General features: G+C 46.4%; 1 protein-coding gene across 12 annotated transcripts in view; it reads left to right on the top strand.

The window, feature by feature from the left end:
- PICALM (phosphatidylinositol binding clathrin assembly protein) overlaps positions 1–27,147 on the top strand; it is a 99,956-nt gene that overhangs the window by 32,675 nt on the left and 40,134 nt on the right. For 3 of the 12 annotated variants that reach the window (XM_073569223.1, XM_073569228.1, XM_073569227.1), the window contains exons 3-14: positions 1,386–1,461; positions 7,742–7,844; positions 8,873–8,966; positions 9,634–9,745; positions 10,840–10,946; positions 12,171–12,212; positions 19,407–19,492; positions 21,637–21,760; positions 21,908–22,044; positions 22,915–23,015; positions 23,675–23,821; positions 25,777–25,857. In XM_073569223.1, the coding sequence (XP_073425324.1) occupies positions 1,386–1,461; positions 7,742–7,844; positions 8,873–8,966; positions 9,634–9,745; positions 10,840–10,946; positions 12,171–12,212; positions 19,407–19,492; positions 21,637–21,760; positions 21,908–22,044; positions 22,915–23,015; positions 23,675–23,821; positions 25,777–25,857 (1,210 nt within the window). The remainder of the gene's footprint in view (positions 1–1,385; positions 1,462–7,741; positions 7,845–8,872; positions 8,967–9,633; positions 9,746–10,839; positions 10,947–12,170; positions 12,213–19,406; positions 19,493–21,636; positions 21,761–21,907; positions 22,045–22,914; positions 23,016–23,674; positions 23,822–25,776; positions 25,858–27,147) is intronic. The other 9 variants (XM_073569229.1, XM_073569236.1, XM_073569232.1 and 6 more) reach the window with 7 other exon arrangements.

The raw sequence follows: 27,147 nt of genomic DNA, 5'->3' as shown, positions 1-27,147 counted from the left end.
ATGGGGCGCATCATTCTATGTTCTAGGTGATCACAGGACACCAATTGGTTAATTTGACAGCAGGGGGTCTGTTGAAGATCTCCATGCTTAGCATTGAAAAGCTCCCTTAAAGCCCTGCTATTGTCCAGACTTGAAAGGTGACTGATTGTTACTATAGGCAGCAATTGTGTGGTATTACTGTCAGACGGTCGCACCTTCAAGACCCATAAGGGAACTAATAAGTATAGTGAATAAAAAAAGTATTAAATGCATGTTCAAAATCGCCCCCTTCTCCACCCTAATTAAAAATAATTAAAAAATACACATGTGGTATCCCGTCAATTAGAAAAGCCCGATCTGTCAAAATATAAAAATAAACCCGATTCCTAAACGCTATAAAAAGATATAAATAAACTTAGGAGTTTTTTTATTTTTTGCTTTTTGTCACTGCAATACCACAGAAAGTAAATGTTCTAGCAAGCGATCAAAATATCAGATCTATACCAGAATATGAAATAAAATGACACCTCACCCTGCAAAAAAAAAATAAACCGTCACACAGCTCCATCTAACGAAAAATAAAAAACATTACGGTCTGATCTCACTCCTTGAATACTTTTGTTTTTTGGTTTTTTTTTTGGGACATAAGTATTTACATTGCTTTTTCTGGCTAGCAAGGTACCACAATATTTTGTATTGTACATTCACAGCACTTGGAATTTTTTTTACCCATTTTCCATTGCACTATGTTGTAAAGTGAACTGTATCATTCAGAAGTACAAAAATCAAGCCCTTATAGATGGAGAGAAAAAAAAAAAGTTATGGCTCTGGGAAGAAGGGTAGGGAACAAAAATGAATAATTGGGACTTGGCAGTGTCAGGAAGGGGTTAAGTAACCTGTTGTGAGAGGACGCCTGGAAGGTCAAACCTCTCATTATCTAAAGAGGAGAGTGACTTCAGAAAGTCTCATCCTGCAGGACCTGTTCTGCGTTTATTTATTAATGGAGACCATGTAATACTACATGTTTCCTGCAGAGGCACTGCAGGAAGATTAAATGCTTGCAGCTAGAATGTCGTCAGTCGTCCAGTGGTTAGCTCATTGCAAGGGCACTTTTCTAACCTGTTGGTATTAGGTGAAGTTGGGATCCTTTTTTTTTTTTTTTTTTTTTTTCATTATTAAAAGGTCCTTATTTTCACAATTCTAGGTTTGTGCCTTTTATAGCAATTCCTTGGTATTCGTCTGTTACTAGAATGGTTTCATTTACAGGCAGGAGGTCTTGGTGCAGGGTGGTCCGCCTGCGCTCAATGTCTATATGTTCATCGCAGAGTCTGATACAATTTGTCCCTTGTTTTTTGTCTCTCGTTCTATTTTGCCCTCATCTTGTGTTTCCCTTTTTCCTCCTGTAGCGCTTCATCCAGTATCTGGCATCACGCAATACACTGTTCAATCTAAGCAATTTTTTGGACAAAAGTGGACTCCAAGGTAAGTTCTGATGTCTGTGTGCCCTTCATCTGTGCTCCTAAAAAGGTTTCCTCCTACGCCTCATTGGGGGACACAGACAGTGGTGTTATGCTGCTGGCAGTAAACCAGAAAAAAAGTTAGCTCCTCCCCTGCAGTATACACCCTCTCACTGGCTGAGATTTCTCCAGTTCTTTGCTTAGTGTCTGTAGGAGGCACTTGGGTCTGGTTTCAGACCCCACCGTTATTTTATTTTTGAATTTTCTGTAAATTTTTATTTTTTAATTAACGGAGTGAAGTGGGCGACGGTTCCTTTCTACAGCCCGCTCTCCCCCGAACCATCAACAGGCAAGCACGTGGAGTAACCCTTCACGTACACTTTCCTGCGACGAATGGGGCTGTATTCCTCTGACAATGGTTCCATGGATACGAGGCCAAGCGCAACAGGAGTGCATGGAGAAAGACCTGAACAGCGCTTCTTCGGATGCCCTGAATCAGCCCCAGAGCTGTCCGTCTCCCTGCCTAGAGGGAGGATCGATTTGAGCAATGCCCCCCTGTAAAACCTCCTCCAGCTCTGCTACATCGCCTGGAGGATGAGAAAGACCCCGGACAGCGACGACCTGACTGAGCACCGGAGTGGAGGTATGGGGTCGGGTCCTTTTTCCCTGGGAGAAGCGCTGACTTGGCGTCAGCGGCGGTACACTGGCGCCTGGTCGCGGCCCCCCCCCCCCCACCCGGCGCTTACCGCGGGGAGGCCAGAAATGTAGCCCCTTGGCTTTTTTCGGCCTGCTAGGCCGCAATTTAAATATCGCCGCCCCCTCCCCGCTCCTGGCACCTACCGCGGGTAGGCCAAAAATGTAGTCCCCGGCTTTTCCGGCCTGCTAGGCCGCAATTTGAATAGCGCCGCCCCCTCCCCGGCACCTACCACGGGTAGGCCAAAAATTTAGTCCGCGCCTTTTCCGGCCTGCTAGGCGCAATTTGAATAGCGCCGCCCGCGCTAACGTCACCGCCCCCTCCTCTTGGCGCCTCTCATACTCAACGAGACGCACAATTCTAATCTCGGGGGCCATGTCTGTTACCTCTGCTGCAGTTAACCCTTTCAGGAGCAGCCGAATACCGGATGACGCCACAGGGCCACCGTTTCTTCCTCCCGGGGGACACAACACAGGACCGTGGGTAAGCTGCATCTGCCCTCAGATTAAAGCTTAACCCTTTCCTGGCACATTCCCTGCAGCTGCAGTCAGATTCTGCCGTTAACCCTTTCTGGAGCGCTATGCCTCACTCTTTAAGGAGGCTAAACGGGCTGCTAAGAAGCACACTGAGTTTTTTCTACTGTGTGTACCACTTGCAACTTGGCCTTACCCAGTGCACAAACTAATCCGTTATGCACGGACCGCAACCTGAACTGCGCCCCGATTTGCGCTCCAACGCCCCTCGCAGCCACTGCTGACTGGCCTCCTGCGTCTGGTACCCCTGAGTGGGCTGCGCCCCTGTCACGGTCGGTGGAGTCTCTGACCCAGGCTATATTCTCCCTCCGGGATGACTGTCTCTGGAAAAGCAGACGCGTGGCGCGTCCCCCAGTCGTGTTCGCGCCTCAGCATCAGCGACTCCTGTCTCTCGCTCGCCCTCTCCTGAAGTTCACAACAAGCATGACTCTGAATTCATATCTGTCGAGTCAGCCCCTCAGATTCTCCCCATCTCATCAAGAGTCGCTTGATTCTCTTATAGAATCAGTCAACAGGATTCTGAAGTTAGATGAGGAAAATATTCCCGCTCCAGCACTCCCTATGTCATTTAAGGAACAAGCGTGTGCGCTGGTTTACCAGCCGTCCAGTAAGCTAGGGATCGGCCACATAAGTGGTTCACTGGGCAAAAGTTTACTCTGGCTAAAATACCCTTTTGATCCAGACCTAATGAACGGTCTATTACAGGTCCCTCCGGTGGACCCTCCTGTACCGCGTTTTGCTTCTACAACGCTCCTATCTGTTTCTGAGGGTTCCTCAGTCAGAAGCCCCTCCAATCATCAAATTGGGCTACCCTGCCCTTTCAATTTTTTGGAAGCTTCAGGAGCGGCTTTTTTTCCATCCTTCGTGGCAGTTTAGGTCACTAAGGCATGGCCGCTTGGACAGAAGTCCTGATTACTTCCTTCCTGGGCACCAATCTTCCTCCGGAGACAACCACTGTCACCCGCCAGATGCTTCACTCAGCGGACTTTGTAGTAGTCGCTTCTTTTGATGCCGCCAATTGCACGGCTCAAGCTGCCGCTCATGCGATCTCCATTAGAAGAGCCCCAGGGCTCTGCGGCTGGTGGGCGCATGCCACATCTAAAAGATTGTTGACTTCTCCCCCCTTTTTAAGCGGGTCGTCTTTTTGGAGAGAGACTGGACCAGCTCATTTCTGATACTACCGGAGCGGAAAAAGTAAATTCCTTCCTCAACAAAGGGCTGTTCGGCCGTTTCGCAACCAACAGCCGACGCATTTTCTATCTTCTCGCAACAATTCCGGTTGGTCATCCTCTACCTTCTCTTTCGGATCATGTCGGTCTCCGCGCGGAGACAGAGGCTCCCAGATCTCATACAGACCTAACTCCTAACTGTTCTTGGAAACCCAGGCCTAGGGCTTCCCGATCTAGGGCAGCCAGATCTCATAGATCTACCCAATGACAACAAGTGGGTCAGGGAGCTGGTGTCCTCCGGATACAAGATAGAATTTTCTCTCAAATCCTCCTCCCCCCCCCCCCCCCCCTCCCCTCCAACTCGGTTTTTTCCTTTCTTCTCCTCCCAAGAAAAAGACGAGCCTTCCTTCGGGCTGTTAAGGGTCGGAGTCATCATTCCGGTCCCTCATCACGAAAGGTTCAGAGGATTATATTCAACCCTTTTTGTGTTTCCAAAAAAGGACGGGACGATGTCACCCATTCTGGATCTCAAACTGTTAAATCAGTTTGTCAGGGTACAGCGATTCCGAATGGAATTTCTCCGATCAGTTGTCACTTCCATGGAAAAAGGAAAGTTCCTAGCATCCATCGACATCAAGGACGCTTACCTTCACATTCCGATCTGCCCGTCCCTCCAGCAGTTTCTGCGTTTTGCAATTCACAAGGAACACGGCCAGTTCGTGGTCTTGCCCTTAGGACTCGCCACCGCCCCCAGGGTCTTTACCAAGGTCATGGCGGCTGTCATGGCCGTTTTCCACTCTCGGGGAGTGGTGGTGTTACCGTATCCAGATGACCTGCTCATCAAGGGTCCGTCCCTTCCAGCCTGCGAGGAATCCATGGATAACAGTACATACACTTTCTCGCCTGGGGTGGAAGATAAACTTTGAAAAGCCTTTCCCAAAACCGGCTCAGCAGATTTCTGTTTTAGGGATGATCTTGGACACTTCACGCGGGTTGGTCATTCTCCCTCCACGACAGACCCAAGCCTTACAACAGGCAGCGCGACTCTTTTCTCACTCTATTCGTTTCGGTATGAGAGTTCTAGTAAAGTTGGTGTCAGCGATGGAAGCAGTTCCATTTGCACAGTTCTACCTCTGTCCCTTACAACACACGTTGCTGTTAGCTTAGGACAAGTACCCGTTCTACCTGGACCGTTGGATCCCTCTGTCCCTGCGGGTCAGGCAATCCCTCAGGTGGTGGACACTGAGGTCCTCCCTGAATCAAGGGAGATATTTTCTCCCAGTAAGATGGTTGGTAGTAACCACCGACACAAGTCTCCTCGGCTGGGGAGCCGTCTTTCGTCGCCACACGGAACATGGTCATTGGTCCCATCAACATTTTGGAGATGCTAGCACTCAGATTAGCTCTATGGAGTTTCCACAATCTCCTCGCAGGTCTCATCAAGTTCCAATCCGACAACGCCATGGCTGTAGCGTATATCAACCGCCAGGGAGGTACCCGGAGCAGAATGGCCGTGCACAAAGCGAGTCACATCCTCCATTGGGCCGAGTGTAGAAAATTGGCCGGCAGATTTTCTCAGTCGCCAAGGCATTGCTTCGGGGAAGTGGTTTCTTCGTCCGTAAGTCTTTCAACAGATTAGTCATCATTGGGGTACTCCGGATGTGGATCTCATGGCCTCAAGACTAAACAACAAGGTTCCTCTGTTCATTTCCCGATCGCGTGATCAGTGCGCCATTGGAGTGGACGCCCTAGTTCGGTTCCGGCTCCCGTACATCTTCCCTCCTTTTTCCTTGCTTCCGAGGGTCATTAAGAAGATCAGAGCAGAGGGAGTACCAGTGATTCTTGTCGCGCCAGATTGGCCGAGCATGGTATGCAGAACTAATACAAGTAGTTGCCGACGTCCCCTGGCAACTTCCAGATTGCATGGATCTACACTCGCAGAGCCCGATTTACCACCAGAACTTATGGGGCCCTGTCTTTGACGGCGTGGCCGTTGAATCCTGGATTTTAGCACAGGCTGGGTTCTCTCACGACGTTATTTCCGCTATGATTAGTGCTAAGAAGCCTGTGTCCATGTGCATCTATCACCGCACCTGGACAACCTTCTTTTTGTGGTGCAAGGATCATGGTCAATCAACTCTGGTGTTTTTTCCATTCCGGCCATATTGGAATTCCTTCAATCTGGTTTAAAATCAGGCCTCATGCTTAGCTCGCTCAAGGGTCAAATTTCGCCCTTGTCAGTGCTTTTCCGATGCAAAATTGCCACCTATCTTCAGGTCAAGATGTTCATTCAGAGAGTTTTCCATGTGGCGCCTCCTTATAGAAGGCCATTGGAATCTTGGGACCTTAACCTGGTTCTCGGGGCCTTACAGGAGGCTCCTTTTCGAACCGCCGCAGGACGTGTCACTATCCGTCCTCTCTTGGAAGGTGGTTTTTCTAGTGGCAATTACGTCAGATGCGTTTTGGAATTGGCTGCTCTGTTCTGCCGTTCTCTATTCCTGAATTTTTCATCAGGAAAAGGTAGTTCTCAGGACGTCCCCGTCTTTCCTGCCCAATTTCGTCTCCTCTTTCCATCTCAGCGAGGAAATTGTTTTGCCTTTCCTTTTGTCCGGCGCCAGTCCATCGCATTGAGAAGGCCCTCAACTCCCTGGATGTGGTTAGGGCACTGAGACGGTACATCTCGCGGACGGCTCCCTTCCACAAATCAGATGCCCTGTTCATGCTTCCAGAGGGGCATAGGAAGGGTCTAGCCGTGTCAAAGCAACGCTAGCTAGGAGGATTCCCCTGGCGATTCAGTAGTTCTACTGTATCAGGAACGCGCCAGTCCATCTGGGGATTAAGGCGCACTCTACCTGGTCAGTGTGCGCCTCTTCTGCCATTCGGCCCCAGGCCTCGGCACTGCAAAACGGGTTTGCAAGGCTGCGACTTTGACTAGTCTGCATACTTTTTACAAAATATTACCAATTTCATTTTCAGGCCTGTCCGCAAGGCTGCGACTTGATCCAGCCTGCATACCTTAACAAACATTGCCTAATTCATTCTCCGGCCTCTGCGGATGCAGCCTGCATTTAGCAGTACCTCACTGTTGACTCAGTGGTACATGGGATATTAGCAGATGTATGCTCCCCACCCAGGGACTGCTTTAGGACGTCCCACTGTCTGTGTCCCCCAATGAGACGTAGGAGAAATAGGGATTTTTGTGTACTCACCGTAAAATCCTTTTCTCCGAGCCAATCATTGGGGGACACAGCACCCACCCTGTTTAGTCTGTTGGCTCACTGTAGCATTCTTAGGCTCTGACTTGGCTATGGTTATTATTGACTGTTTATGCTCCTACTGCTTTTTTCACCGAACTGGAGAAATCTCAGCCAGCGAGAGGGTGTATACTGCAGGGGAGGAGCTAACTTTTTTTCTGGTTTACTTAGTGCCCTCCTAGTGGCCAGCAGCATAACACACACTGTCTGTGTCCCCCAATGATTGGCTCAGAGAAAAGGATTTTACGGTGAGTACACAAAAATCCCTATTTATTTTAGTTTGTTTTTTTGTTGTCAAAACATGGGGGTCTAAAGTGCTCATTTTAGCTGTTTTTTTTTTTTTTTATTCCCTCTTCTCCCCTGAATATCCAGTTTTTTTTTTTTTTTTTTGTTTTTTTTTAAATTTGCAGTGTGGCTTCAGATGACACGGATCTTTTTTATTTGGTGCTACTTTTTAATGTTAAAAAAGAAAACAAAAAGGGGTGTTATTACTGGTGAGGGGTGCATCAGGTTATCCATGTAAGTGAAGGGGGCCTGCAGTAGACCTCTGCACAGTGGGCTGTCCGGGAACGCTGCGTTCCTTGCTGTGATATGTTTCTTTTGTGCACATGAAGGTATTCTGTGTAGGTGAATGCTGTTCCCATCTTGTGTCCAGGTTATGACATGTCCACGTTCATACGGCGTTACAGCCGTTACCTGAATGAGAAGGCTGTGTCCTACAGACAGGTCGCTTTTGACTTCACCAAAGTAAAACGAGGGTAAGCCGTACAGGGGATGTTTATGTACATGGTGTAACCTGTGCTTTGCGGGTATATGTGCAAAGAGGGTATATGGAGCAGGGTATAAGCGGTGCAGGGGAAATTTTAAGCTGTACAGGGGGTATATAGCCCTCGAGGGAATATAGGAGTAGGGTACAAGTGGTGGTGCAGGGGGTATATGTGCCCATAGGGTATATAAGAGTAGGGTATAAGCGGTGCAGGGAGTATGTGCCCATAGGGTATATAGGGGTGAGGTATAAGCGGTGCATGAGGTATATGTGCACAGAGGGTATATAGGGGTAGGGTATAAGCGGTGCAAGGGTATATGTGCACAGAGGGTATATAGGAGTAGGGTATAAGCGGTGCAAGGGTATATGTGCACAGAGGGTATATAAGAGTAGGGTATAAGCGGTGCAGGCAGTATGTGCCCATAGGGGTGGGGTATAAGCGGTGCATGGGGTATATGTGCACAGAGGGTATATAGGAGTAGGGTGTAAGCGGTGCAAGGGTATATGTGCACAGAGGGTATATAGGATTAGGGTACAAGTGGTGCAGGGGGGTATGTGTGCCCATAGGGTTTATAGGAGTAGCGTATAAGCGGTGCAGGGAGTATGTGCCCATAGGGTATATAGGGGTGGGGTATAAGCGGTGCATGGGGTATATGTGCACAGAGGGTATATAGGAGTAGGGTATAAGCGGAACAGGGAGTATGTGTGCACAGAATGTATATAGGGGTGGGGTATAAGCGGTGCAGGGGGTATATGTGCACAGAGGGTATATAGGGATATAAGCGGTTTGGGGGGTATATGTGCATCGGTGATATATAGGAGTAGGGTTTAAGCCATGCAGGAGGGGGGTATCTGCCCATATGAGTGTGTAATGCCTAGGCCCCTCCAGCCTTGTATTTGGGGTGTTCGGTGTATTCCCAATGCCTGTAGATGACTACATGTAATGTTATAATCAGCTACTACAAAACGCAAGGAGCTTCTTCTCCGCTGCCTTATAGTGAACGATCCTTGTGTTTTCAGAGCTGATGGCGTTATGAGGACAATGAACACTGAGAAGTTACTAAAAACCATGCCCATCATACAGAACCAAATGGACGCCCTTCTCGATTTCAATGTAAGTTGAGTGACCTGGTGGCCAGTGTACACGGCCGGCTACTGGTAATATCTGCACTGGGACCTGTGGGGTGCTGGCCGTTCTCCAATAGAAACCGCAGACCTATGTGGGGATCGCTGCTCCCGGTCAGGTCATGCAGGTGGAGTCTTACAGGTTGCTCCATATCTCCACTTTATTGGGCCATTAGCAGAGTTTTATCAAAGGTGGCTTTCCAGCCCTTAAATATTGATTATTGATCTTTAGGATTGATTTATTACCCAGTCAGTGGCGGTCCATCCCCGATCAGGTCAGATCGAAGGTGTCACAACACTCCAGAAATGAGACAGCGCCATGCAGGGTTTTGTGGCGAAGAATGGTACTGCAAGCTCCCTACTACAGACCTGTGCCACTTCGCATGTACCTTCTATCTACTAATCTGTGAGGAGGGTGCTGGGAGTCAGATCCCCACAGATGTTATATTAATGACCTACATGAAAGATGATTTTTATTTTTTTGTTGAAATCCATCCCTTTGGTGTGTGCAGTGAGTATCGTGCAGCATCTAAGAACCAGTCCCTGGGCTCGTTACTCTGTATTTATCCCTGCCTAATTGTGCAGTATTATATTACTCTATTAGGATCCAGGCCTTTTCTGATCTTTTGCTTTTCGCCTCCCCTCTCCAACCCCAGGTAAATGCCAACGAGCTGACGAATGGAGTCATTAATGCTGCATTCATGTTGCTCTTCAAAGACGCCATCAGACTGTTCGCTGCCTACAACGAAGGGATAATTAATCTTCTAGGTAAATATCTCCAATCTGCCTTATACAGCAATTTCTGGATTTGCATTTGTTCAGGGTGTTTTTTTGTTTTTTACATAATCGGATAGACTGAGACGGCTCCACTTTCTCCAGGAAGTAGTTGGTCTTGATAAAGAGCAGGTCATTGCCCAATGACCTGAGAAACATTGGCTATTATAGCATGGGCTTGAAGAAATGAATGTGGTGGCTGATCATGGGGACGATGCCTTTTGTGCTACTGAATTAGGTTTATTTTTTTTTTTTTTTGGTTCTTTGTTTAACCTGAAAGCCCCCCTCTTTAATTCAGGACACATCTTTGAATTTTTCAAGTCACAAACCTGTTTATTAAATGCTGACTTGGTGATTAGGAGATTCCTGAAACCATAGCCGTCATCATTACATTACTTAAAGGGTTCTCAGCTACTGCACAATCCCTCACTAATAGCTCCATGCTGCAACTCGCACAACAAGCAGTATACTTACCTGTCAGACCAGCACCATTGCTCCTATATCAGAGATGTGTCCCCTCTGCGCGCTCATGACATTGTCACATGGCTGTAGCCTTCATTTTTTTCCCCTGGCAGATCATAATGTACATGCATTGCTGTGCCCGCGTTACATACTGTATTATACTCTAGAGCTGAGCTCACTATTCTGCTTTTGCAGTCACTGTGTACATTACTGATCCTGTTACATCCTGTATTATACCCCAGAGCTGCACTCACTATTCTGCTGGAGCAGTCACTGTGTACATACATTACATTACTGATCCTGAATCACATCCTGTATTATACCCCAGAGCTGCATTCCCTGTTCTGCTAGCACATGCACCTGACCAGTACATGGTATATTATATTCCATATCTGCATTGATGATATTCGGGTTGCTGTAATAAACTCAATCCGTTTTTCCTATAAAAACCCCACATCATACCTTGGTTTCTGGACGGTTGGCGGAGGGTCATTTAATTTTTCCTATATTAGATTCTTGTACATATCCCGTTGTAAAGTGGAAACTTCCAAGCATTGGAATTGCTTAAACTGGTATCAGGCAAGACAGAGGTGAATATGTAACTATAGTAATCTGTTTCACTTTAGAAAAATATTTTGATATGAAAAAGAACCAGTGTAAGGACGGACTGGACATTTATAAGAAGTTTCTCACTAGAATGACTCGAATCTCCGAGTTCCTAAAAGTAGCAGAGGTAAGAAGGAGCTTGCTCCAAACTGGATCGTAAAGGGGCTCTGTTGGGACAGAATAATCAAGTACAGGCACTAGGTGCTTCACAGCGTCACCAAACTTTTGCTGCGCTGACTGTTCCTTTAACGTACCCCTCCAGCAGTTTTGGGTTTTTTTGCCCCCTCTGTTATCTACCAGTGATTGTGTGTGTGTGCAGTAAAATACTCATCGGTCGCTGACTTCTCTAATTTCCAGCGCTGCTCCGGTCCCTGTCCTGCATTATGTGACAGCAGCTGTGTTGATTGTTGGTTTCTTACTGTAAGCCTTCATTACACCCGTCACTAGATCAAAAGTGGCCAGTTTCTGCTCTTGCTTTAATATTGCTGTTCCTGTGTATTTCACTTTTTATTTTACTTTTTTAAATCCATCATGGAGGTTAAAAAGATTGGCCTTTTTATTTGCTGCATGTTCTTACGGCCTATACAATGGGGAGTGACTGACAACATCATCCAGGGTGTGTATTTTAGCTGCTCTGCATTATTCCCCTGTGAGCCACAATCCCTTTTTAAAACCATGAAAATTAGCAGTAAATAATAATGTCCAGGCAGAGTTTAACAAAATGGCAGAATTTAACAAAAAAACGAATACTTGGAGCAGCTGGAATAAAATGGCAAGAACTGGTGACTTTTGACCTTGTGAATGCTCCTCTTTTACATTGAGAAAATGACTTTCAGTCCACACAGAAGACTCTGTGTAAGCTGACAGGTCACAACTGTGGTCACCTGGTGCAAAACACTGCCACAAATGGCGATGGGTATGCATTTTAATGTACAGGTGTTGATGGCCGAAACCTCCCTCCTGTTATGCCTGTGTGGGTACTATTACACAGGAGAGCCAAGAGATAAACCTACCCACCCTCCATGTCCTGCAGAGGCTTTGAGGTCCGCCTCCTCATTTTCTGCATACGCACTAAACCCCGCCTCATTTTCTGTATACGCACTAAACCCCGCCTCCTGATTTTCTGTATACACACTAAACCCCGCCTCCTCATTTCCTGTATACTTTCTAATCCCTGCCTCATTTCTTGTATACACACTAAGCCCCCGCCCCCTCATTTCCTGTAAAGAGGCGCTAAGGCCTGCCCCATCACTTCCAGGAGAGGCGGTCTGTAACCCGGCATGTTAATATCTGGACGTTATGGAAACTGGACAAGATAACTTGGATTTTTATTTTCTTCTCCTTTTTATAGCAAGTTGGGATCGATAGGGGAGACATACCCGATTTATCTCAGGTAAGTGGGCCTATATTCAGTGTTTCCTAGTATGTGTAAGGTCAGTACAGGCGGCCATGACTGTCTGCCTCGGTGGCCGATCAGTAATTTCCCCTGACTCCCCCATGCACACTGTGCTCAGACGAGCATGCTTGTCATTTAAGTAGGAAGGATAGAATCAGCTACCAGAACCTGATAACACTTTTCCTTTCTTCAGAACAATGGATAATTGGACATGTGGAAATCCTGCATGCCAATCCTTCCTTGGCAACATCCACAATTCATGTATGGCGGATGTACACACTGCATGAATGGGGTTGTATCGGGAGCGGACTGTGACCGCAGCATCTAAGAAGTGTGAAACAGAGGCATCTCTTCTATTGCCCCTCACAGTCCTCATCCCCCACTCCCAGCGGAAATGCTGATGGCGTTGTCACGGCCGCTGTGAGTCTACTGTAGACCCCATGCCTGCCATGTTGGTACACCTATGATGCCCGATAGTAATTGTGCAATTTACTGCTACACTACAGGAATGCTGTAAAAACAATCAGATTCACCCTATCGGAGAACAAATCAAAAATATTAAAAATCAATAAATATATAAGTTAAATTAGCTCTTCTCCTTCTCCTCCTTCTCCTCCTTCTCCTCCTCCTCCTCTTCCTTCTCCTCCTCCTTCTCCTCCTCCTTCTCCTCCTCCTCCTTCTCCTCCTCCTCCTTCTCCTCCTCCTTCTCCTCCTCCTCCTTCTTCTCCTCCTCCTCCTCCTTCTTCTCCTCCTCCTTCTTCTCCTCCTCCTTCTTCTCCTCCTCCTTCTTCTCCTCCTCCTTCTTCTCCTCCTCCTTCTTCTCCTCCTCCTTCTTCTCCTCCTCCTTCTTCTCCTCCTCCTTCTTCTCCTCCTCCTTCTTCTCCTCCTCCTTCTTCTCCTCCTCCTCCTTCTCCTCCTCCTCCTTCTCCTCCTCCTTCTCCTCCTCCTTCTCCTCCTCCTTCTCCTCCTCCTTCTCCTCCTCCTTCTCCTCCTCCTCCCCCCCATTGAGGTGGGAAAACGCACATGAGGCCACGCCTGACCTAGAAATCGGAAGAGATCCTGGTGTTTGCCAGCGTGTAGGGGTCCTAAGTATCCGCTCACTCTTCTCTGAAAACTACAGCTCACCATTCAAGATACAAGCCCCATATGATGCTATCCACTGAAAAAAATAACCATATTCTGAGAAACAGAACTTTTAAGTCGCATTTAGGGGTTTTTTTTTTTGTGCATTATTTATTTTTATTTCTTTTTTAGTTGTAAAACACAATTTATCACAACAGCTGTTTTGACCCGAAAAATAAAGTGCATCGTCATTGTTTTTTTTTTTTTTTTCCAAAATTCGACACCTTTTGGATTTTTTTTTTCTCTCATATTTTTCAGTAATGATTCTCTCTCATAGGGGTTTTACCGAACCTTTTTAACTCCTTGTGCATTAAAACGGCGGCTGTTAAGAGGCCTTGCTCCTTCATTGCCTTTTTAAAACGGCGATCAGGAATAAGTCTCTATAGTGCCCCTCCTGTGACGGATATTCTCTGGGGATTCAGCTATCTGGAGAATACAATCTGGGCCAGTTTTTCTGGTCTTTGATCACGTAAAAGTGTGCCTACTATTAAAAACATTTCATGATATACATGTCAGAGGAGAGAGAAATGGAGGGTCCTAAGCCATTCCCCTTCCCTCCAGCTCCGGCCCTCTGCCAACACTTCCTGGGGGGAAAAATGGCGGTGCGCAGTGCTCTGGACAGCACACGGCAATTTTTACTTATTGTTTCATTTTGCTCACTGTGATAGACTCTATCACAGTGCTCAAAAGTCAATAATTAGTATGTCACCCTCTTAGGCTGGTTTCACATTTGCGCTTTTGTGCGCAGCGCATCGTGCGCACCCGTGCGCATGCGCACTGCGCACCTATGTTTAACATGACGTGCGCATGGTCTTGCGCACACTTGCGTTTTCGTGCGCATGCGTTTTTTTCTTTCGCGCCAGAAGCAACATGTTGCATTTTTTGGTGCGCCCAGTCTCGGCAAAAAAACGCTTGCGCACGGAATGCGCAAAAACACATTGAATTCTATGGGAACGCATGCGTGCGCATGGTCTTGCGCACGGTTGCGTTTTTTTGCGCATGCGTTTTTTGAGTTAAACAAGTCTAGAATGTTCTCTAGACAATGGAAAAAATGACACCTAAAAACGAGTTTGTATTTTTTCCCCGTGTTTGCGTGGGTTTCCTCCGGGCACTCCGGTTTCTTCCCACACTCCAAAGACATACTGATAGGGAATTTAGATTGTGAGCCCCATCGGGGACAGTGATGAAATGTGTGCAAACTGTAAAGCGCTGCGGAATATGTTAGCGCTATATAAAAATAAAGATGATTATTATTATGTGCTTAAAAAAGCGCAAACGCATGCAAAAACGCATGTAAAACGCAAGCAACGCTGCGTTTTTTTGACGCATCAGCGTGCGCATGACGTTAAAAAAACGCGCGTTTTGCGTTTTTCTTTGCATTTTTTATGCACCCGATGCGCTGCGCAAAAAAACGCTAATGTGAAACTAGCCTTAGACTAGTTTTTTTGTTATTTTTCAAAAATTTTTTTTTTCTTTTTCCATTCTTTGCCATTGGGGTTAGGGGTTTTCAAAACTAAAAATGAATAAATTGACAGCTAGTGTTAAGCTCAAGTGCTCGCTTCTCGAGTTTGCATCGGGGTCAATCGAGCATCCCTGATATTGGGTGCATACTGGAGCACTCCAATGCAAACAGGAGTAGCGAGCACTCGGGCTCAACACTAATGACGACATAATTAATAGGACGACCTAATGTTATCAAAATGTGTAGTAACTTTGGGTTAAAAATCCTCACTATACCCCTGGATAAAATCCTTGAGGGGTCTAGTTTCCAAAATGGGGTCACTAGTGGGGGGTTTCCACTGTTTAGGCACCTCAGGGGCTCTCCAAATGCGACATGGCGTCTGATTTCAATTCCAGCCAATTTAGCGTTCAAAAAGTCAAATGTTGTTCCTTCCCTTCCGAGCTCTGCCATGCGCCCAAACAGTGGCTTACCCCCAAATATGGGGTAACTGCATACTCAGGAGAAATTGCAGAACAAACTTTGGCTCCATTTTCGCCTGTGAAAGTGAAAAATTTAGGGCTAAAGCTAAATTTTTGTGAAAAAAAACTAAATTGAAAACTTATTGAATGTGGTCTTGAGCACTTTGTGGGGTGCAGTTTTTACAATGGTGTCACTTTGGGTAGTTTTCTGTCATATAGACCCCTCAGAGTCACTTCAAATGTGATGTGGTCCCTAAAAAAAAATAAATAAAATGGTTTTGTTAGAAAATTGTGAAATTGCAGGTGAACATTTTAGCACTCTAACTTCCCAACCAAAAAACTGTGTCTGCCCACTATGAGCAGCATTTATGTGCCCCCCTGCAGAGATCACTGGCCCCAGCGGTAATGGCGGTGTTACACATTTTAAATGAACGATATATGACGGGTGAGTTTGATGGGAGGAGCGGATGATGGGTTTTTAACCTATTCTCTTGCTTACATTTTTGCATTTCTCAGAAACCCCCTTTGTCCGTATCTTGTACCTCTGGACTATGTCTTCATAGCACTGCATATAGAGGAGAACGCGTCGATTACTTACGTACTTCTAGGTACAATGGTCTTCCTGGAGATTCCGGGGAACTCCACGATGACGGCCGCCCTGTCCATGGGGTTTTCCGTACCAGTGTGTCATACATGAACTCTCCACCTCTGATTCACACAAGTCTTTGCGGTTCCTTTGTCGATTATCGAGAATGGCGCGGGCTTCTCTGCAGCTACATTCGTGGGAGACTGAACTTGCCGCAGCACACGGACTCGTTACTGTAATCCTCTCCTTCACAGCCAGAGGAATGTCGGGGGAATTTTTTGTTTTCCCCTCGTGGCGTTTCGTGAACACTCTGTGAAGAATTTCCCAGGTCTCCTCTGTCCAGATGTTTGGGCTCCAGCTGTAGAGGTTTCCTTGATACGCAGCCAAGGAATGTGGCTTTCATCATAAATTCTGGGGTATTGATGCCACGCCGATAATCATTGACTGAGGCAGGCGGATGTAACCTGCTGATGAGCCTTATCTAGCCTCTGTTTTGGAGGCTGAGGCTGCTTGCTTGGTGCTGCCCTTTTGTTAAAGGGGTTGACTGATGGCGTAATGACAGGACATGCTAGCTAACGGTCGGTAGGGGTATGCTTCAGTGACCTGATAAACAATAATTGCTGTTCAATAATCAGCGTAGCACTACATAAATACCAGAAGAGTAAGAACAGGGATGGGATGGATTTTCATAGAAGGGAGATGGCGGCAATTCAGACCTTGGAAGAGATGGAATCTGATCATCCTGACATAGCTCCTCCTTTCTCCTCTCTTAGACCAAAGAGTCAAAATGCCCAGATAGACAGATTTGTTGCTCTCGATCTGTCTGTCTGATGACATCATACCAAAGCTTTTAATATATCTGGTTACCCATGTCCTGGCTCAGTCCACCCTTGTACCCTCATTAGCCAGTTTAGCTGGTGAAACATGTCGCGGAGGCCTAGGAGTCATTTTAGTTGCTAGTTAGGCCTGTTTCACACTTCCGTTTTTTCAAATCCGTCAAAATCCGTTGGTTTCCGTAAAAAAACGGATCCGCCATTTTTTTGCAGGATCCGTTTTTTTTGTCCCATAGACTTCCATTAGTGGTTACCGTGGATCCGTCAAAAAAACGGATCCGTTTTTGTAAAAACGGATCCGTTTGCATCAGTTTCCGTCAAAAAAACGGAAACGGATCCGTTTGGCGGACACAAAAACGGAAGTGTGAAACAGGCCTTAGTGGTGTATGTATCAACTCTGAATAAGGGTAGTGGTAGCGGCCGAACCAAATCCCTCTAATAAGCAAATACTATAAAGGATATCGGATATAAATCCAGAGGATTAGACAGATTACCTATTAATATCCTGTTAATGGATATACACACTAGCTTAGCGGATTTTAATAGTACGTTCTTTAATAGTTTGGTAAAAACATAACCTTTAATTATAATCTTTAGTTTAGGGGCTAATAGACTATGGCAAATTGTTAATTATTGCTTCAGCGACCTGAGCCATGTGAACAGACTTTTGCATTTTATCCGGTTGCTACCAATTTACAGTGGCATTGTAAATTTGGAATTACTGTTGTGATCAGTTGAACAATCTGGAGATAATTTCTTCTCTAAAAGGCCTAAAGTTAAAGGTGACACATTCCATTTGTATTTTAGCCGAAAGATACGAATGTATAATTTTTTTCATCTTTTACATTTTGAAACCCTTGTAGATTTGTGTGCTCAGATGACTCTGACCAAGCTTTCAGACCTTAGTTAGGCTGTTGGGGTTATGGCTTGTTCACTATCATCGTTAGGAAAGGCCAGGTGATATCAAAGCCCAGCCTCCTCTAACCTTGTGCCAAAAAACAGCAGCCATGGGTTCTAAGCAGCGGCCTAGCGCTCTGAAAATGGTGGAGGCCCACAAAGCCGGGAAAAGCTATAAGAAGATAGACAAGAGTTTTCAAGTTTCCCTTTCCTCAATTTGAAATATAATTAAGAAATGGCAGTTATCAGGAGCAGTGGAGGTCAAGATAAGGTCTGGAAGACCAAGCAAAATTTCAGTGAGCACTGATCTTAGGACTGCTAGAGTCGTAAATCGGATCCCCCCCGCTTGGTTGCAAATGACCTTCAGAAAGATTTTGCAGACTTTGGAGTTGTGGTACATTGTTCTTCTTTTCAGAGACACCTACACAAATATGACATTCATGGAAGAGTCGTCAGAAGAAAACCTTTCCTGCATCATCACCATAAAATTCAGCATCAGACAGAAAAAAAAAACATCTAAACAAGCCTGATGCATCTTGGAAACAAGTCCTGTGGAGCGATGAGGTTAAAAACCGAACTCTGTGGCCACAATGAGCAAAGGAATGTGTGGAGAAAAAAGGGCACAGAATTTTAGGAAAAGAACATCTCTCCAACAACTAAGCATGGGGATGAATCAATTATTCTTTGGGGTTGTGTTGCAGCCAATGGCACGGGGAGTATTTCACGGGTAGAGGGAAGAATGGATTTGGTGAAATTTCAACAAATTCTTGATGCAAACAGAACACCATCTGTAAAAAAGCTGAAGGTGAAAAGAGGAAGAGGACAGCTTCATCAAATGGATAATGATCTAAACACACGTCCGAATCTACAATAGATGACCTCAAAAGGCGCAAGCCCTCAGTTCCCTGATCTGAACATCACTGAAAATCTGTGGCTAGCCCTAAGAATAGCAGAGGATGGAATACGACCCAGGAATCTCACAGACCTGGAGGAATTCTCCAAGGAAGAATGGAGGAAAATCGCTCAAACAAGAAACTTTTGCATTGTCCCATTTTCCTTTTTAGACGTTTTAAAATGTAAAAGTTGAAAATATTTATATAATTTTTTTTTTTTTTTATCTTTAGCCTAAAATACAAAGGAAATGTGTCATCTGTGACTTTTAGAGATCATTTCATTTTCAACTTGCGTAACTGTTCACAATAACAGAAATTTTGACCAGGGGTGCCCATATTTTTACATGCCACTGTATCCTTTTCCTTGCCACCACCTGGTGTTCAGGGTGTATATGTGCTTGTCCATCTAGTTATCCGAGTCCTGCTGGTGACACATGCACAGTCGGCTCTCTGTATGACCAGTAGGTCAGGAGGGAAGCACAGCCTCCACAGTACATAGCCATAGAGCTCTGAAGGCTCCTACAGGGGAAGTAACGAGACCATAGCTGCTAGAAGGGGAAGGAGACTGATTATTTCAAATTAGTAGTGGCCCCAGTCGGAAGAGGGGAGGGCGGGGCATCTTCCAATATGGTATGGTAACTCTCCTCCCCCCCCCCCCCCCCAAGTAAAATTTAAAGGTTTTATGTTAGAAAAGCTGTGACCAAAAATGACTTCAGCTGTTGGGAATGACTGTTTGCTGTGGGCTGATTTTTTTTCCTGCTTGGCTGCCACCATTATCGGCTGCTGTGGAATATCCGTGACAGCTGTCTGCTTTCTTGCTTTTTTTTTTTTTTTTCTCTTGTGCCAGCCCCAGTTTGTTATAATACTGAATAAATCTGCAGTTGGATGTGAACGTTTTGCCGCCGGATGCTCGTCTGACTTGGATGTTTTATCTTCTCAGGCTCCAAGCAGTCTACTCGATGCCCTGGAACAACACTTGGCCTCACTGGAAGGGAAGAAAATCAAAGATTCGACGGCAGCAAGCAGGTAGCCGCAGACGTAAGGCTGTGAATGTGTTCTTATCTGGTGCCTGGTACAAGGGTGATTGCTGCAGACTCGTACTCCCTGCTGGTGAGAGACCCTAACATGCCGATACCAAGACCTGAGGATAATGCAGAGCTGAGCGGCACCACATCACTGGTCACTGACATTGTCATGCTACCACTCTATCTACCATAGCTGACTTGTGCTGCACTGGTCTATGTCAGCTGCTGCAGAGCCTCAAAAGCACATCGGGCGGCTGCCGAGGCTCCTGGTGGGTGGGGGGGGCCACGTCGAGCAGCTGCCGAGGCTACCGGTGGTGGTGGGGGGGGGGGGTCACGTCGAGCGGCTGCCGAGGCTCCTGGTGTGGGGGGGGGCATGTCGAGCGGCTGCCAAGGCTCCTGGTGGGGGGGGGGGGGCGCGGCATGTCAAGCGGCTGCCGAGGCTCTTGGTGGTGGGGGGGGCATGTCGAGCGGCTGCCGAGGCTCTTGTTGGGGGGGGGGGCGGCATGTCGAGCGGCTGCCGAGGCTCTTGTTGGGGGGGGGGGCGGCATGTCGAGCGGCTGCCGAGGCTCTTGGTTGGGGGGGGGGGGGGGATGTCGAGCGGCTGCCGAGGCTCCTGGTGGGGGGGACACGTCGGGCGGCTGCTGAGGCTCCTGGGGGGGGGGGGGGGGGGGCGCGGCATGTCAAGCGGCTGCCGGGGCTCCAGGTGGGGGGGGGCATGTAGAGCGGCTGCCGAGGCTCTTGGTGGTGGGGGGGGGCATGTCGAGCGGCTGCCGAGGCTCTTGTTGGGGGGGGGGGGGCGGCATGTCGAGCGGCTGCCGAGGCTCTTGGTTGGGGGGGGGGGGGGATGTCGAGCGGCTGCCGAGGCTCTTGGTTGGGGGGGGGGGGGGGGGGATGTCGAGCGGCTGCCGAGGCTCCTGGTGGGGGGACACGTCGGGCGGCTGCTGAGGCTCCTGGGGGGGGGGGCACATCAGTGTTAATCTGGGAAAATTTAGGCTCCTGGGTGTGTCTGTTTTTAGACACCGGACGGTTTATAGACGCACGAGTCCGCCAGCCGGATAAAACTCTATTAAACCTGGATGTTTTCTAGTTGTCTGTGCGCCATAACTGTGCTCACTCCGCTGTACGCCGGGCTCGTCTGCTACTGCTGCCATTTGTGTTAATACACTGGATTAGTGAGGGAATTGATTCTCCAGGATGGAGATCACATTAACTGTTTATCACCCTTGTGTTTGTGCAGGTTGTAAGATAACTTGGGGGGGGCGCGGTTGCACAGACTGTTTCCACCTAATAAATAATAATAGTCTTTATATAGCGCCAACATATTCCGCAGCGCTTGACAGTTTAAAAGTTTCAAAAGACTAGTCATAAGTAGCAACGTTAACAATGCAATAATTAAAGCAAAATAAGCCGCCCCTGCTTGTGAGAGCTTACAATCTACAATGAGGTGGGGGAGATACAGAGGACAGGGGTGTATATACAATGGTGTATTTACAATGATGGTCCAGCCATCTTGAGGGAGTGAGGGATGGATGGAGATGGTGACTACTCATGCACACTTACACATAGAATGACTGACTTTGATTATTGAACGTGATAGGCTGCTCTGAAGAAATGTGTTTTGTGGGAGCGCCTGAAACTAGGCAAATTGTGGATAGTCCTAATTTCTTGGAGTAGAGCATTCCAGGGGATTGGCGCAGTGCGGGATAAGTCTTGGAGTCGGGAGTGGGAGGTGCGGATTAGTGCAGAGGTTAGTCGTTTGCAGAGCGCAGCGGTCGGTTAGGCCAATAGGCAGAAATGAGGGAGGAGATGTAGGGGGGTGCTGCACTGTGGAGAGCTTTGTGGGTGAGCACAAGTACTTTGAATTGGATCCTATAATGAATGGGCAGCCAATGTAAGGACTGGCGAAAAGTGGATGTGTCCGAGTACCTTTTAGCCAGATAGATGACCCTGGCTGCTGCATTAAGTATGGACTGGAGAGGGGATAGTCGAGTAACGGGGAGGCCAATTAATAGAGCGTTACAGTAATCCAGGCGGGAGTGGATCAATGCTACAGTGAGGGTTTTTGTTGTTTCCATGGTGAGAAAAGGGTGGATTTTATAGATGTTCTTTAGGTGTAAATAAATGATCTGTTTCCCCTCGTCACAGGGCGACAACGCTTTCCAACGCGGTTTCATCCCTCGCAAGTACAGGTCTGTCTCTCACCAGGGTAGATGAAAGGGAAAAGCAAGCTGCTCTGGAGGAGGAGCAGGCCCGGCTGAAGGCTTTAAAGGTAATGTACCCGTCTGTGCAGGAGACGGTGAGACACTCTCCTCATCTGCAGGAGCTTATCTCTGGTGTTAGATTTTTATTTTTTTTTATCGTTTTCCTTAACATCATTGTGTTTCCCCTTTGGTGACTTATTTTTCGATTCCTCAAGGAACAGCGTCTTAAGGAGCTCTCCAAAAAGCCTCACAACGCTTGTACAACTGCCTCCTCCCCTGTGTCGTCATCGGCCGGCAGCATAAATACGATGGCTGCAATTGACCTGTTCTCAACGCCGACTTCATTAAACAGGTATGTGCTTAATGTTCTGTCTCCTGTACCTGTAACTAATCCAACTGTCCGGAAAGACTGATAATCGGGCCTCTGCAGTGCTAATAATGCCTCTACCATTGCAGTTAAGTTTGGTATTTCTTTATATACTGTTCACTTAAAGTAAAATTATGGCGCATCTGCAGTGCTTGTGCAGGCATGATTAAATCCACCCCCAGGGAAGTGTTATTCTGGGAGCCTCCTGTGATTTCTAGGCCCCTGCGGCTTCTTAGGTGAATAATATGGAGGTCAATCAATCACAGGAGGTGCCTAGGTAGCAGCCGGACCATGGCACTGCATCCAAGTACCAACGCCAAACTCGGATCTCCACAGACCACGATTAGATCCATAGATGATCCTGACTGTGTGGATTTATGGCTGTCGAGATCATGTGCGAGGGATCATCTCCACCTGCCATGTCCTGTCTCTGTTCTCCTGAGTGCATTGCCTTCATTACCTTTTTATCTTTTTTTTTTTTTTTTTTTTTTAAATCAGTTATTGGTGGCTTCCTCTTCTTGCTAAAATTCACTGATTAAAAAAAATAAATAACTAAATATAAAGGACTTTAGTCTCCAGCATGACTAATGCAATATGGAAAATAAACTCCATTTCTATCACTGGTGGTTGACCCTGCGGCGACTTCATTGATTTCTAGACCATGGCTTAGTATTGGTTCGTGTATAAGTGTCCGTCTGTCCTAGATCAGGTCTCCTCCGTTACTTTGACTGTAAGTGATGATCTGATGATGCCGCCTGTATGGTCCGTGTCTGGGCCCAGCGGCCGCTGCAGACGAGATGTGTGGGCTGCATGTGATGGCAGAGGCATAACACTGCTTCTACTTTATCCTCTCAGCAGTTCCAAGCTGCCAAGTGACTTGCTTGACATCCAGCCAAGTTTCCAGCCAGCCGTTCATCCGCTGAGCGCCGGGCCACCAGTAGGAAGTACGTGGGGAGGTAAGGCGCATGCCGGACTTTTATCCTAAGCCTGTTAAGGTTTCGCGAAATCATGACGTGCCCCCGGGCATCAGGTCACCTTTTCTGTGTTAATAGAACGAATGCACAATATAACATAGGTTGGAAATGAGGATATTAAAGCTTTCATGGCATATTCCACTGCTCAGGGGCAGCAGAGCTGAATCTAGCAAACTGGAACACTTGTCATGTATATAACATTACTGCCCACTCCATGATGGGGAAACCAAGAGAGTATGGTGGATTTTAAAGGGGTACTCCACCTCTGCTTGGGAGGTGATGCGTATGATCATCATGTGTGACAGACCACTGTTATGTACCACTGCGAGCATTGATGGAGCGAAAAGACCCCTTTTTCACTATATTTTGGTTATTTGTGAATTAAGGAAAAAAAAAAGATTATCTAAAATTGCAAAAGTTAGAACTCCAACCAACTTTGGGTTTATTGCCTAACCTGTGGATTGGTAGCTTGCTAATGTGGGACAAAATGTAAAGTTCCTGCATTAAGGGTCTATATAGGGGTCTACCATAGTGTTATTGACTTTTTCTCTTACTAACAATCTGTTTTTCCATCTCTTTCCTCTAATCTGCTTTTCTCTCTGCTTTTTCTGACCTGTCCTGTCTCTGAATGGGTGGCGCAGATCCTTTCACTTCAGAAGTTGCTGACGAGTCCATCCCAAATCTTAATCCTTTCCTCAGTAAACATAATGATGGGGCCCATCTACCCATTATATCCACAGATCCGACCAGTTTCACTGCTAAGACTCCTAACCATGACATATTTATTGGTAAAGTACCCTCCTGTCTATATCTAATAGCTCCAGTGATGTCTGTGGTGACCCCCACCCTGCTTCGTTGTTCTCCTCTCACATTATCGACTTTGCCGCTGACCGTAGGCCCACTTGGTGCCTTCACCGAGATTTATGTTGTTAAAGAAAAATGGGGACAATTGCTACAGCCTCTGAGTACAGCAGACTGTAGAATGAGTTACTACTAGAGATGGGTGAACCCTAACAGTAAAGTTTGGGGTCCATACCGAACACCTAGTGTTCATGCACGGACTCTAAACACTGACTTCTCCAGGAACTCCCTGTTACTGTTTTGGTTCGGTACCCCAAAAATTGGCGTTTTCTTGCACTGACAAGCAGATGAGAAACATCACTGGCTCTTTATAGACTGTAAGATCATTACCGCTGGTCAGAGAGCTACGGTTCCCACACTCAGCCTGCTATTGCTGATAGTAGTATTTATCAGCCAGCTCCTTTGCTAGTATAAATAAATGAAAAAAAAGATGTCGTGGGATCTCTTATATTTTTGATAACCAGCGCAGGCAAAACTGACAGCTGCTGCCTGCAACCTCAGCTGTCAGCTTTATCATGGCTAAGTATCAAGAATAGAGGGGTCCCACGCCGTTTATTTTTAAATAATTTAAAAAACAAACATTTGACCAGGGGTCCCATTCCATTTTTGACAACCATCCAAGCTAAAACAAGCAGCTGGGGGCTTGATATTAATAGTATTGGAAGGGGTCTTTATTATTGGTTCCATCCCAGACTAAAAACAAGTTCTCAGCCACCCCAGAAATGGCGCATCAATAAGATATGCCAAATTTGGTGCTAAGACTTGCTCTTTCCACTTGCCCTGTGACTGTAGCAAGTTGAGTAATAATTGTGATGTTCATATATTGTCAGGTGACATCAAGCCAAGGGTTAGTAATGGAGAACCCCATAGTTAGATTGTAAAAATGATAGAGATATATATATATATATATATATATATATATATATATATATATATATATATACACCCAGAATAAAGTCCTTTAATTGAAAAAATGGTACTCATTTATTTAAAGTAAAAGTAAAAAAGCGATTACTCACCTTACGCATAATCCATTGAAACTCAGGTCACCTGTAAAAACACAAAATAATAAACAACCATAATACTCGCGTTGCGCCGATGCCATTGTCCCCTGTAAATGAAAAAAAAATAAGCAACTATATCACCACCTGTCTGATGTGAAGATAATCCATACTGTCTCATGACGAACCGGATTATTTGGAGAGCAGTGACCGCTCTCCCTGTAGCCGGTTCACATTGACAGGGGTGTAATCGCTCCTACCGTGTCTAGCGCTGAGCTGCCGTGAGAAAGTTCACCTGAGTTCAAAGCTGATGAACCCTGGTGACATCACTTATGGCACCGCTTGCTGCATGAGGCTATTGCTCTTCTCTACAAAGGAGAGTAAAGGGTTACAGATGAGGTCATGGCCAACTCCTTCTGCAGTCTGGCATGTACTGTGATACATAGGGGCTGCAGAAAACAAAACTAAGCATTCTTTTTAAGAAAACTTTAATGCACAAATACATTTAGTCAAAACCGTGTTGTTGGCTTGTCCAGGATTAGAATATTCTTATGGTGAATGGAGTGGAGCTGCAGTACCACACACAAGCTGTAGTCGCAGGTGACGCTGTTACTAAATGAAAAGCAGCCTATTTTTTTTTTCTTTTTTCTCTAGTCCCGGAAAAGCACTTTAAGCTAGAAAGTTACAAAAATCCTTTCATTACTCATTTACGGTTTAACTTTTTCAATAAAGTCTTGAAAATTCCAGTAAGTGTCCTCCCACAACACAAATCCGTTCCTAGCTTCTTGCTGCCAGCCCGAGTGTATAGCGTTCACGTATGCGGTAATGCCTGTCTTGTATACAGACCTGTGCCTATTAACTCTTCGTTCTCTCACTTACAGACTCTTTCTGTGGGCCTCAGGTCTATCCTAATGCTTCCCATTTCCATGCTGAACCCTCTACTGTAGCTGGCCTATATGGAGGTAGGTAACCAGAGAGAACAAGCTGGTAAAATGAAACACAGCGACTAGCAAACAGTTGAAGTAGTTTTCCACTATATTGATGTGTAGGTCATCAATATCAGACCAGAGGAGGTCTGGCACCCAACACCTTTGCCGATCAGCAGTTACCAGGTCTGACGACATCTGGATGTAACGATTGAGCAGCTCCGTTTACTGATTAAACTAATATCTTCTAAACCCAACGGTAGCGTCGTGTTCATCTGACTGTCTAATGTGTATGGAGGTGCTGGACAACTGGCTTATCACAAGTCTGCTTTCGGCCGATTACACTTCTCTCCCTGATATGAGCCGCTGTCCAATGGGTCAGTCGGCAGCTTTCTCACTAAGAATACGGGTGTTCGACCAAGCCAGTGCTCCTGTGTATGGGATGGGGAGCAAATCGCCCTAATTGAATGATATAACTGTGATACATTCCAGAGTCTGAACACTTAAAACTCTCCTTATTGGAGGGGGGAGGCTCCTGCTGCAGTCCTAGAATGGTAGAGTTGGAAGGGACCTGCTGGGTCATCTGTACCAATCCCCTGCTTAAAGCATGATTCACTAAATCATCCCAGACAGATGTCTGTCCAGCCTCTGTTTGAAGACTTGTATTGAAGGAGAACTCACCACCTCTTGTGGCCGCTTGTTCCACTCATTGATCACTGTTGTGAATTCGCTTTCTGGCCTACCTCTGGTTACTGCTGAAGGTGGTGGAGCTGGTCAGGTTGACAGAGGGGTTGCAAGTTCTCTTTCTGGGCTCCCTCTGGTGGTTACTGGAGGGTAATGGAGCTGATCTGAATAACAGAGGCTTGCCTCCTGATAATGATGATGACATTTGGAGATCTGGGGTTTCTGTCTGGATTTGACAGCTGACTCCCTCTATCCCTGCTGGTGATTTTTTTTCCTGCCTCCTGAGGTCTTAGTTTCCAGCTCAGTCCCTGCATGCTCAGCTAAGTGTTCTTTTGCTATTCTGTTCACATTTGATCTGGTTTTGTCTATTTCAGTTTTGTGTGAGTCAGCCAGCTCTGGCTGGGGCTGTGCTGAATCACCATCCATATGTTACTGCTTGTGCCAGTTTGTTTTTGTTCCTTATTAGATTGGCCTCTTTTTTGCTCTGCTTTCAGAATATACCAGAGTGCTGATATAGTGGGGCGAAGTCGTGCGACTTCAGTGTTTTTTGTGCATCAGACATGTTGGACTTTTTTGCAGGGTTTTTTGCGTGATTACCGACAGTCTTTCTCCCTCACCCATGACAGCACCACGGAGAGAGGG

This window comes from Dendrobates tinctorius, unplaced genomic scaffold (genome assembly GCF_039654945.1).
Source record: "Dendrobates tinctorius isolate UK_male_01 unplaced genomic scaffold, ASM3965494v1 ptg000023l, whole genome shotgun sequence".
Taxonomy (NCBI): Eukaryota; Metazoa; Chordata; class Amphibia; order Anura; family Dendrobatidae; genus Dendrobates; species Dendrobates tinctorius.
Note: the sequence above shows the minus strand (reverse complement) of the source record. Positions and strands in the feature narration are given on the sequence as shown.